General features: G+C 41.7%; 1 protein-coding gene across 4 annotated transcripts in view; it reads right to left on the bottom strand.

Annotated features, from left to right (window-relative positions):
* Positions 1–12,672, bottom strand: part of GRK4 (G protein-coupled receptor kinase 4) — a 203,877-nt gene extending 191,205 nt beyond the window's left edge. Inside the window, exon 1 of one of the 4 annotated variants that reach the window (XM_077280049.1) lies at positions 12,267–12,672. In XM_077280049.1, coding sequence (XP_077136164.1) covers positions 12,267–12,318 — 52 coding nt within the window. In that variant the 5' untranslated portion in view covers positions 12,319–12,672. The remainder of the gene's footprint in view (positions 1–12,266) is intronic. The other 3 variants (XM_077280052.1, XM_077280050.1, XM_077280051.1) reach the window with 3 other exon arrangements.
* Between the last annotated feature and the right edge of the window lie 206 nt (positions 12,673–12,878).

The following is a 12,878-nucleotide window of genomic DNA, read 5'->3' as shown; positions in this document are numbered from 1 at the left end:
TCATTGTCTTGTTGGAAGGTGAACCTTCGGCCAAGTCTGAGGTCCAGAGCACTCTGGTAGAGGTTTTCATCCAGGATATCTCTGCACTTGGCCGCCTTCAGGTTTCCTTCAATGACAAACAGTCGTCCTGTCCCTACAGCTGAAAAACACCCCCATAGCATGATGCTGCCACCACCTTGTTTCACTGTTGGGATTGTATTGGGCAAGTGATGAGCAGTGCCTGGTTTTCTCCACACATACCGCTTAGAATTATCACCAAAAAGGTCTATCTTCGTCTCATCAGACCAGAGAATCTTATTTCTCATAGTCTGGGAGTCCTTCATGTGTTTTTTTGCAAACTCTATGCGGGCTTTCATATGTCTTGCACTGAGGAAAGGCTTCCATCAGGCCACTCTGCCATAAAGACCCGACTGGTGGAGGGCTGCAGTGATAGTTGACTTTGTGGAACTTTCTCCCATCTCCCTACTGCATCTCTGGAGCTCAGCCACAGTGATCTTGGGGTTCTTCTTTACCTCTCTCACCAAGGCTCTTCTCCCACGATTGCACAGTTTGGCTGGACGGCCAGGTCTAGGAAGACTTCTGGTGGTACAAAACTTCTTCCATTTAAGGATTATGGAGGCCACTGTGCTCTTAGGAATCTTGAGTACTGCAGAAATTCTGTTGTATCCTTGGCCAGATCTGTGCCTTGCCACAATTCTGTCTGTGAGCTCCTTGGCCAGTTCCTTTGACCTCATGATTCTCATCTGGTCAGACATGCACTGTGAGCTGTGAGGTCTTATATAGACAGGTGTGCGCCTTTCCAAATCAAGTCCTATCAGTTTAATTAAACACAGCTGGCCTCCAATGAAGGAGCAGAACCATCTCAAGGAGGATCACAAGGAAATGGACAGCAAGTGACTTAAATATGAGTGTCTGAGCAAAGGGTCTGAATACTTATGACCATGTGATACTTCAGTTTTTATTTTTTTATTAAATTTGCAAAAATTACTACATTTCTGTTTTTTTCAGTCAAGGTAGGGTGCAGAGTGTGAAAAAAAAAAATAATGTGAAAAAAATGAACTTTTTTGAATATACCATATGGCTGCAATGAAACAAAGAGTGAAAAATTTAAAGGGGTCTGAATACTTTCCATACCCACTGTACCTGAACAAAAATTGTCATTTCAAATGTTGTTAAATACAACATCCAACATTCCCTGATCAAATACAACATCCAACATTCCCTGATAGTATATGTCCACTGACTGTCGAGCATATTGAGAAATGGAAGAAAAGCCTGGAACTAAGACAGGGTTCACATTCGCGTTAGGAATTCCACTACTTGTATTCCGTTACAAGAGCAAAACAGAATTTCAAGCTCTGACTAGTGATGAGGGAATATACTCATTACTCGAAATTTCCCGAGTATTTTTTACTGCTCGGAAATGTAGTTTTTCTTGCCGCAGCTGAATGATTTACATCTGTTAGCCAGCATAAGTACATGTGGCGGTGGCCTGGTTGCTAGGGAATCCCCACATGTACTTATGCTGGCTAACAGATGTAAATCATTCAGCTGCGGCAATAAAAACTACATTTCCAAGCACTAAAAAATAGTCGGAGGACACCCGAGGGTGCTCGGGAAATCTCGAGTAACGAGTATATTCGCTCATCACTAGCTCTGACGGATCCATAACATGACAACCAGCAACGTTGACTGACAGACCCTATCAATGTATAATAATCAGGTTCCTTCATTAGAATAAATAGCACCGCCTGATATAAATATGAAGGAATCTGCAGTGGAGACTAAAGACACAGATCTGAACAGAGACTAAAGCTGGCCATGAATATTAGATAGCTTTCAGCCAAAGGATTGTTCGGCCAATGACCATCCCTCCCGACTCTTCCATACACAAGAAAGCTCAGTTTGGCCCATGTTCTCTTTGAGATGCCTGCTGTCTTTCTCCTCTGGCAGCGGATTATGTCCAGGGAGAATAAAAGGAATAGACACAGATTCAACATGCCGGATCCTTCTCTCCTTCGACATCTGTCGGTTGAAAGTAAGGAGCCTACCTGTTATGATCCTTAGTGGTTGAGGATCACGAATTACTCCAGCTAAGTAACAAACATAGGACAAGCTCTAGGGAGGTGGCAAACTGGACTGACCGCAAATCTGAACCTATCCAAACACACTAGAAGTAGCCGGTGAACGTGCCTAAAAATCCTAGACGTCTCGAGCCAGCCTGAGGAACTAACTACCCCTAGAGAGAAAGAAAGACCTCTCTTGCCTCCAGAGAAATAATCCCCAAAGATATAGAAGCCCCCAACAAATAATAACGGTGAGGTAAGAGGAAGGCACATACACAGGGGTGAAAACAGATTCAGCAAATGAGGCCCACTAATACTAGATAGCAGAAAATAGTAAAGGGGTCTGTGCGGTCAGTAAAAACTCTTACAAAATATCCACACTGAGATTTCAAGAACCCCCGCACCAACTAACGGTGTGGGGGGAGAAACTCAGTCCCCTAGAGCAACCAGCAAGCGAGGAGATCACATCTTAGCAAGCTGGACAAGAAACATAATGAATGCTGATAATCAAAAAATGAACGGACAAAAACTTAGCTTGTCTTGGAGAGGCTGGGAGCAAGGTAATCACAAGGAATATGAAGAGCACTGAATACATTGATAGCAGGCAAGGAACTGAGTATGCAGGTGAGCTAAATAGGAAACCAACCAGGATAACGAACCAGCTGATGCAGCCAACCTGCAGAAAGACAACACTACACAGTACCGCTTGTGACCACTAGAGGGAGCCTAAAAATAGAGTTCAGAACACCTACCATATACATGGTGGTCAACAGATTCTTCTTAACTCGCCATGTTGTGCCGGCTTTTATCAAAAGTGTATGGGGCCTTGCTTTTATCAAAAGTGTATGGGGCCTTTGATAAAGCATCTAACAGGAGAAACAAAGGACAACTGGTTTTTAAAGGGTGCCTCAATAGTGACATTCTCTAGTAACTTAAGTTTCCCTCCAGGTTATTTTCAATGGACATTAATGGATATCCATCCAATTAATACTTAAAAGTCTTTGTATGGGATAAGTATAATAATAATAATAATAATAATAATAATAATAATAATAATAATAATAATAATAAGTGATACCCATCGATCAGCAAGTTATCCCACCTCCGAGACCTGGACCAACTGTCAGAAGAATTTTATCACCCCCATAAGGAAATTTTATCCCTGCTGTGAAATGGCATAGGAAGTCAGATGCCCTATCGCCTATTCTCTATGGGGCTCCTGAAAAAGCCTAGCGCAACATTCAGCAGCCCCATAGAAAATGTCGGATGCACGCTTCTGCAGTCTATGGATTGGTGCAGATCTCAGTGGCCGGACACCCACTGATAAGTTACCACCTATGCTGTGGATCAGTCATCACTTGTTTTCTTCAGACAACTCCTTTAACAACACAAGAGGCCTAGATCTGGACACCATGATCAGCTTTAGCTGGGGCCCAACTTGGAAACAATTTTTTCAGCACTCAAAATACTTTAGACATTATATGCAATACTCCAATCCTACAAATGGATATGACGGATGCATGAAGGTTCGACTTTCCAAGGGTTAAAATCCAGGGTATTAAAGGAAATGATCTCACTGAGGCTTTGTAGGCAGGTTTCAGGTTTCTTCTGCAAACCCTGACTGTCAACAGTCAATCAATGGCTGTAGAGATGCATAAATCCATTGTGCGCCAGCCCCGAGACCAGCATCCTGAAAAGCCATCTTTACAGAGGGAATCCTCGCTAATGGCTATAAAATGCCCAGCCCGGGCCACCTGGGGATCGGGGCATTAAGTGCATGGTTTTTACATCTCTCCATGAGGAGACAAGAACAGAGGGTGAATCTGGGCAGCAGAGATCAATAAGACTATTACAATGAGGCAAGTAGAGCGATATTGTGCGGCCTCGGAGCAGCAGACTGGACAGGATGAGGTATATATTTATTTCATCTCCTTATTTACCCGTAATCAGAAAATGCTACTTAAAAGCGAACAGCGGTCGGATCAATACGATGTCAGCGTCTTTATCCATTATTAAAGCGGACGTCTTCCGATTTCTGCAGACGCACTAATATTCGTAGCAGGAATTCACCCACTTATGGCTCGCACTTAGTGAAGTGTGCTCTTTGCATCCTCTATATTAACTGCAGAAAATGTCATGCAATAAGCCCACATATCAGTCAGTCCTTACAACAACCTATAACATGGTATTTGTAATTCTTGTGCCTTTTCCACCCCCAGGATAGCAAGACCCACATTACACCGATACCACAAAGAACACAAAACTCCAAGCAGCAGTACTTGGGAGTAGTACTTGGGCAGCAGGCAAGCACTGGATTTTTGAGGCCGGTGTTGTGACGTCAGGCATACAATCACAATGCAGGGGGTGTGAATAATTTTGAACAGGACCATGACTGGCCGTGACGGAATAGGTAAAAAAGTCCCACCCCGATGACTGAAACGAAAGGTATAAGATGCAATCTACTGATATAAACTGTATATATCGGTCTACGGGTGGTGTTTAGAAGTAGTTTCTTCCTTCTGGAGAAGAGTAATTTGCCACATCTTTGGTGTGAAATATTGACAAGACAATATATATTTTTCTATGTCATAAATTATAATGTAATATCAAAACGGGTATCACAGTTCGGGATTAAAAGTGTAAACTATGGAAGATTACAAAGAGGTTAGATCAATATTTTTGAATTACGATGGTGGTCCCGGCTGGTAGAGTAATCTTATTGTGTCCCGTGCCCATCAAGCGTTTGAGAGATAGTCAGAAATCAGAAAAAAATAAAAAATCTAAGTCCGACTTTCACGGTAGAGGTTTAGACTGCCATAATCAAGGTGGCCGAGAGTCATCTGACCTGAACTCAACTGCCTCATATATGCCTTCAAGACTGTTGCGTTTCGTTCTGGAGACCTGCGGCAGCTCCGGACATTGCAGTCCGTACTTTAACCACGAATGTATGAAACTGGCCTAATATTTTAAGGATGGTTTCTCTTCTCCTATATTTTGACTTGATGGGGGGTTGAAAAATGGCAACGACTTTCCCAAACTTGATAAAAATTTAAGGCGATTGTCACCTCCGTTAATAAAATTTCTCTTGGCTGATTATACAAAGTGCATAACTCTACATAGGGCACACGTGAGCTCATGAAAAGGCTCAACCCAAGGGTATAACGATTACATCTATCTTTAATCTTGGTATATAATCGGAGCAACATTCAAAATAATAAGTCTTGCCATGACACCGTCTTCTACGGCCTCACCTTTGTTGCACAGTTTGTCTGTTCCTCACCCAGTTTTTAAGCCACCTACACATCCGTTTCAGTTAATGAATGCGTTTCGACCTACTGGTACATGAGAAAATGATCATTTTCACCTGTTTGGTTACTCATACACCTGACTATAAGGGTATGTGTCCACTTTCAGGTTTGCTTCAGGCTTTGGTCAGGATTTTATGCAAGTAAAATCCTGACCAAAACTGCACCTGAGGTCACTGGCAGGTCACCTGCGGTGTACCTGCGTGTTTTGCTCATTGTAGCAACATGCTACGTTTTGAAAAAACGCACCGCGCATGCGTTTTCGCGGCAAAAACGCATGCGTTTTTTAACGCATAGTGGAGTCGGGATTTCATGAAATCCCCTCCACTATGCTGTAACATCTGGACGCTGCGTTTTTGACGCTGCGGAAAAACGCAGCGTCAAAAACGCAGCGTTTCCTGAACGTGGAAACATACCCTAATTCTACAAAATCCCTCATTTTGGGCACGTCTACCTAAAAAGAATTGATACAGTTCCGAAGGCAAAGGGCGGTCAGCAAATATTGGATTTCGCTTTCGTTCACTTTGCATTTTGACAATAGAAATAGTTGATGAAAATGAAACAATTTTGGAAAGTATTCTAAATATTCTTTCCACAGATCTGTATATTAGAAAGAGGAAAAAAAAGTATTCCTACTTATTTCATAATGTTCTGAATAGATTTTTTTTTATTTTTTTTAAAGGCTCTCAGACTGATGTCGTGCGTCAGCAGATAACGTCTCGTTGGCGACCAATCACCTCCCACGTCTCTGCCGCTCCTGGATGTTACGCTATCGGAATGTACAATACGGGCCGGATAATAGGCAAGAAATTCAGATAACTGGTGTAAATATAGAAAGTTGTATCTAAAGTTAGAAATGTTCTCAGGAATATGTTTAAGTACTCGTGCGCCTCTGGGATTCTGAAAATGAGTAGTGAGGCCCCACAGCAAATGAGCTAATGTTTTTTCAGCTCCCGCACGCTACATCACCGCCGTCGTTTAGCCCAGAACACATCACCAATTGTAATAAAACAGGGCAGACTCACGATACTGCGGGTCCTGGAGTGGCGCAGAATGAAAAGGGTTAATCTCCCAACATCTACAGCAGCCACTACCGACAAGCGTCACACAAGGCTACGCCGAGTATTAATATCTATAGGTCTCGTGTGACGAACAAAATGACCGTAGCTTGAACCTGCCCAATTCTTTTTTTTTTTTCCTCCAAGCTAAATTTATATTTGACAGTTTATCAAAAAGCTTTCCACCGTTTTAATAATTGCTTATCATTTGAATTTAAAGTGATCCTATGAAATTATACAAAAGTTGCATCGAGGTAACTTTTTGGGGACAATTTTATTTTTACTTATAATGTATCCATCCATGGATTGGTTGCCTTCCGTTGCCTCTGTTCTGCACTGTTTATTGCTGGCTGCAGAATGAGTTAACCGAGAATCCTTCAGTGAGCTCTTTCCGGACTTCACAACTATATTTTTTTTCTGAGCTCCTCTCAGCTGATTTATAACCACAAGTCACGTGGAAGTTCCGTTTGCAATTTTTAGAATGTTTTTTTTTTTAACCCTAAATTCATACACTTAAGGAAAGAAAAAAAAAAAAAAAAAAAGTGTGAGCAGTTATGGATCCATATAACCTTTCCCTGTAAGATGAGGGATGGAAGTCTTCCATTCTCGCAATCAGCAGGTGTAAAGGGGAATGTTAATAAGAAGAAACTCACCTTTAAATGTTTCCAGTGTGTATGCCATGTTAATGGGGCAGTCATGCAAAGCGAGTGAATAATAGAGACGCACAGTACAGATTTACCAAAGTCACAGAAGTGCTGTCAGCACCAGCAAACCAACCCCCCCAAAAAAAAAAAAGTTATTGGGGGCTGTTCATTATACAGATTTATGGGGGTCCTAGATTGTTTTATAAAAAAAAAAAAAAAAGTTTTATAAAAATGGAACTGGACTTTTAGGAACTAGAAATGCTGAAGCTATACTAATGCACCTGCCAAGAAGGTCGGGATGCGATCCCTTATAACTGTCCAAAAAACAACTTTTACTGTTACGTTATATTTCTTAGAAATTATGTGAATAAAAAAAATATTCTCAAATCAAAAGTTATTATACAAGAAACTGAGTCTTTTTGCTTTGTGTCCATTTTCAATAGATTTTATGGGGATTAGTTTTACAGTATGACAGACGGATGCACAACAGAAGGATTTTTGCAGTTGGACGGTGGTACAGACACCTGTGGATTATGTGCCCTTTAGGTGTAGATACACATTATAACGGCGACATTTTACATTTCAGGTTAAGGCCACTCATTTCCCCTCCCAACAACGAGTCTCCTGACCTGAACTAACAGCGTCATGTATACGGCTGTTCGGCCAGATGAGTGGACCAGCTCTTGGGTCAGGAATTGGTGCCGTAACCCGGGCTGTAAAATGTGGTCATGTGAACGCACCTTTATGTGGGATCCAATAAGTATTATTATTCAGAAAGTGCTGTTTTTCGTAGTTACTAGACATAACTATAACCATGTCGATTCATTTAAATTCACCAACCTATACATTTCTGATTTCAGTCCTGTAAATCCGTCAGCAGAAAGCCAGTGCCACATAGAGCAGACAACACAGGCTCAGAGACAATCTGCTCACATGCGGGATCTGCTCTTTTTTCAGGGTTAGACTACAGTGGGTACGGGCTCCATGTGGTTGTTCACATCTGTGTTTTTTGTGGACAAAAAAAGAAACGTGTCCGTTTTTGATCCGAGGCACGTCTCAGACTCATCCATTCAAAACAATGGGTTGGTGGTGAGGAAAACAAGTACAAAGAATGGAGATGTCTGTAATTATTATCGTAGGTACACTTCAACTAGGAGAGACAAAATCTAAAAAAAAAAATTAAAAAAAATTGCATTGTATGATTTTTAAATAAATTGCATGAAATAAGTATTTGATCTCCTACCAACCAGCAACAATTCTGGCTCTCACAGACCTGTTAGTTTTTCTTTAAGAAGCCTCCTACTCTGCACTCATTACCTGTATAAAAGACACCTGTCCACACACTCAATCGCACTCCATCCTCTCCACCATGGCCAAGACCAAAGAGTTGTCCAAGGACAAAACTGTAGACCTGAGATGGCTGGGATGAGCTACAGGACAATAGGCAAGCAGCTTGGCGAGAAGGCAACCACTGCTGGCATAATTATTTGAAAATGGAAAAAACACAATGACTGTGTAGGCCAAAATCCCTGCCGCAGTGTAAACAAACTTGGTCAAGAACTACAGGAAACGTCTGACCTCTGTAATTGCAAACAAAGGTTTCTGTACCAAATATTAAGTCGTGTTTTTCTATTATATCAAATACTTATTTCATGCAAAAAAAAAAAACAACAATATTATGTAAAAATCCTACAATGCGATTTCCTGGATTTTATTTTTAGATTCTATCTCTCACAGTTGAAATGTACCTGAGATAAAAATTACAGATCTCTCCATTCTTTGTAGGTGGGAAAACTTGCAAAAATCGGCAGTGTATCAAATACTTAAATTTCTCCACTATAAAAACCGTGAAATTTTTGTTTTACTTTCCAAGAATCTGATGCTAATAACAAAAACAGATGGAAATCTGATCCAGAAAACTGAAAAGAAAGGGGTCCGTTTTTTTCTCATATGACAAAAAAAAAAACAACAACAAAAACGCTTGACTGCCTGAATGAGGCGTAAGGCTTTGACTTTAGAGGTTGTCTATTTTTGGGGACCATTATCTTTTTTATTTTATTTATATATTATTATTATTTTTTTTTTTTTATTAAACACAAGTATTTTGATCTTGAAGAGAAATAAATAATTATTGCAACTGAGTTGCATTGAAAAATTTGCATCATGTTCTGTAGACTTTGCGCAAGGCCAGGTTGACACAAGCTTACAAATCGGATGACTACTATTGATTTTTTATTGGAGAGCACTTGGAGTCGGACCAATGTTATTCCACAGGAGCAGGGCTGATGACAGAATCTGCGTGTGAAAAATTGAAGCGGGTTGCTCAGTCAATGAGTCAGTGAAAACCTTCAGACTGCACTCTGATGACATCCGAGTGTCGTTCGATTTCCGTGGACTCACACAATGGAGAAATGTTATCCATCCTCTCATCCAAGACAATGTGATCACACTATGCTATGAGCAAACTCTGATCAGAGTGTCACTAGCATAGTCGACCTGATTCTCTCGGATGAGACAATGTACAGTAATCTGACCCTAGTTATATTGCTAATTGCTGGCTGCAGGATGAGTTAACTGAGACTGAGTCAGTGAGCTCACTCTGGGGAGTTACTAACCCTTATCTGTCTTTTTCTGCACTCCTCAGATGATTGGTGACCACATCACAGCTGAATGTGCAGGAAAACATAGAAGTCTGTAAAATCCAAAAAGTGCAATTTTTCTTTTAATAAAACTCAATTGCAAAAATAATCTTGGCACTGGTCAGGCTGGCATATATCGTTACAACCAGTATGTACCGAAGCTTTAGGGCACATTCACGCATCCATTCCTGTATTTTTTTTTACTCCAAAAAAACTAAAAGTATTTTTTTTGCCTTCCGTTTTCCATCTGTTCTTATTCTAGAAAGTAAAAGTGGATTTTTTTTTTCTAATGCATTGAAAAAAGGATGGCGATATGTTTCCATTTTTTAATCAATTTTTAATGGATCCCCATAGACTCGAATTATGGATTTTCATGAACAAGAAGGAAAGGGGGATAAAAAATTAAAAAAAAACAAAAACATGTGAACGGCCCCATAGATTCTAAAAGGTGCGTGTTCTATCCATGGAAAACGGTCGTCGTGTTCTATCCATGGAAAATGGTTGTCTGAATACGGCCCTATTCCGAGGTATATCGGGAACATGCAACTTGCAGATGGTTTTCTTCCTCATCCTCAGATCCCAACGACAATGGAGCAAAACCATTAAGTGTTTTCAGAATAAGTCGATGAGAAGATTAAACAAAAAAAATAAAATTAAAACTATGTTTTTCTAAGGGTGCAACAACCTTGTGATGTCATACGTCCTACAAAGTCTTTATCGCATGGGTGGAAATAAAAAGTACCCGCAGGCTACAAAGATAACCAGCCACTTGTACAAAAACAAGTCTCAAAAGAAAGTAGTAAAGATTCAAGTAAACAAAAAATACAAAAATACAAAAAAATAAAAACATTCTGATTGAAGTCAGATCTGCCATGTGGTATGATTTATGGGAAAGCCAACATGAAAGAATAAAAACATGAAGAAGAAAAAAAAAAGTTTAATAACATAGAATGGCGATCGTTAAGTGCAATTTAATGCCGAGGAGTAAAAGGCATTTTTGGCAAATATTGAAGAACGAACATTAAATTTATTCATTTATCCGGAGGAACTTTTGTAAATATTGAAGATGAAAGTATTCATTACTTTTGTATATGCTCTTCTATTGGGCAGAATTGTGTTTAGTTTAAAAAATAAATAAATAAAAACACAGCGTACAATAACGTTTTCGGGAGTATTTGTTGATATTAGTAAATATGATCCAATATGGGCCAAATTCACTGGCACAACACAACCCGTTCTCTTCTCAGAAGGAATAATGTTGCACAAGGTGCATGGCAGGACAAGACTCCGACCCAGTAATGTCAGACATTTCCCCAAGAACCATGAAGCCTGCGTATACACCGAGCGCAGGGTCCGCACTTTAGGATTAGGGGCTACTCAGTGACAATTGTATGTTGCAACTTGGCATCTGCAACAAACTCTTCGAAAAACATAAATAAAGATGGAAACAATGTTGCAAGCGAAGTCACCACTTAGGCTACGTTCACATTTGCGGTGTGCGCCGCAGCGTCGCCGCCGCAACGCACAGCGCAAATGTGAACACATGCACAACGCAGCTTTTTGCGCCGCATGCGTCCTTTTTTTCATTGATTTTGGACGCAGCAAAAATGCAACTTGCTGCGTCCTCCGCGACCCGACGCGGGCGCCGCAGGGACGCATGCGGCGCAAAAAGCAAGTGCACCGCATGTCCATGCGCCCCCATGTTAAATATAGGGGCGCATGATGCATGCGGTGCCGCTGCGGCGCCCGCCGCTGCGGCGGGCGCCGCTAATGTGAACGTAGCCTTACAATATCATTGCTTTTGCTTACAAAGCCGCATGCAACTCACAAACATCAATCCAGTAGGTTTGGATTTTTTTTGGGGGGTGGGGGGGGGGTGCAACTGTTGTGTGTGCACTTTCTGCAGAAGTCGATGGCAAATTGGACATCTGTGCAACATTTCTTCTGGCATGTAAAAATAATGTAAGAAAAAGTTGAATTAAGCAAAAAAAAAAAAAAAAAAAAAAATCGATCTGATCCAAAACGGCGCACAATTTATCGAATATTAAATCCGACGCCGTATGCGACAATTCTACCCCGGCTGCAAAAAATAAAAAATAAAAATAAAAAGCAGGTTTTTTTTTTTGCAAAACCTTCCATGTGATTTCAGCAGCATCAATTTGACATCATATGGCAGAAGGCATCCAAGAAGCGACGCTGCACCATCAACCTGTGACTGACGCAGCCTGTCGTATATTTAAAAAAAAAAAAAAAAAAGGACATGCCGCGCTTAGGAAAAAAAAAAAGAGGTTCTGCAGCAGCAATGGCCAACACACCGTCTCCACAGGTTGATGGGCTGCAACACACAGGCTCAGCTGCAGCAGAGGAGATTGATGAGCTGGCCTGTGCAGGAGTCATTGCATGAAGACACCACCACCATCATTTCCCCTGCATTATCCCCCCCATCAGGATTGATGCCATGCCCCTGGGCACCCACCATCCATGCCTGCCTACATGCAGATGGAGCAGCAGCCTGTGCTCATGGCTCCCACCCACCCACTCTGCCTTCTCTTACCTTCTCTGGCTTTCAGCAGCACAGTGTTGGCCACAATGTTTTCAATCTCCATGATCAGGAATGAGAGCAGTGCAGATCACACATTGCTGGTCCTAGTGAGCTCCCTGGCCAAGCAGCTGCCCCCTTGTTGCATAGATCCTGGGCAGCCTCATCTCCAGCAGCACATTGTGTGCAGGCTCCTAGCATTGGGTGGACATGGAGTGGTGTGTGCTCCAGCTCTGCTCTGCTCCAGCTCTGTGCTCTGCTCCAGCTCTGTGCTCTGCTCTGCTGCTATTCTCCTTCCTTCCTGTTTTGCTCTCAGTGCTGCCTATAGTGAGGAGGGGACATGGCTAAAAAACCACTCCCAGAAGAAGCAGAATGAGCCTTCAGTGTGCTCCAGCCGGCTCGCTGTGCAGTCACCTAGCACAGATTTGTCAATGATGCAAAAAGAATGTCTTATTTGCTGTAAAATGGAATGCAAGGGTTAACCAAGCGAGTGATTGATGGCTAAGACCCCCCACCGCCGCCATTCGCTGCATGCGTGGTTGTCGATTCTACATACGAACGTCTACGTCGTGGCTTTAGCGCGGGATGCGATCCTGCAAATCAGTCTGCAAACCTGAAGCCGTCGAA

Source organism: Ranitomeya variabilis, chromosome 1 (assembly GCF_051348905.1).
Source record: "Ranitomeya variabilis isolate aRanVar5 chromosome 1, aRanVar5.hap1, whole genome shotgun sequence".
In the NCBI taxonomy this organism is placed as follows: domain Eukaryota; kingdom Metazoa; phylum Chordata; class Amphibia; order Anura; family Dendrobatidae; genus Ranitomeya; species Ranitomeya variabilis.
The sequence above is the reverse complement of the archived record's forward strand: the minus strand, read 5'-3'. Positions and strand labels throughout refer to the sequence as shown.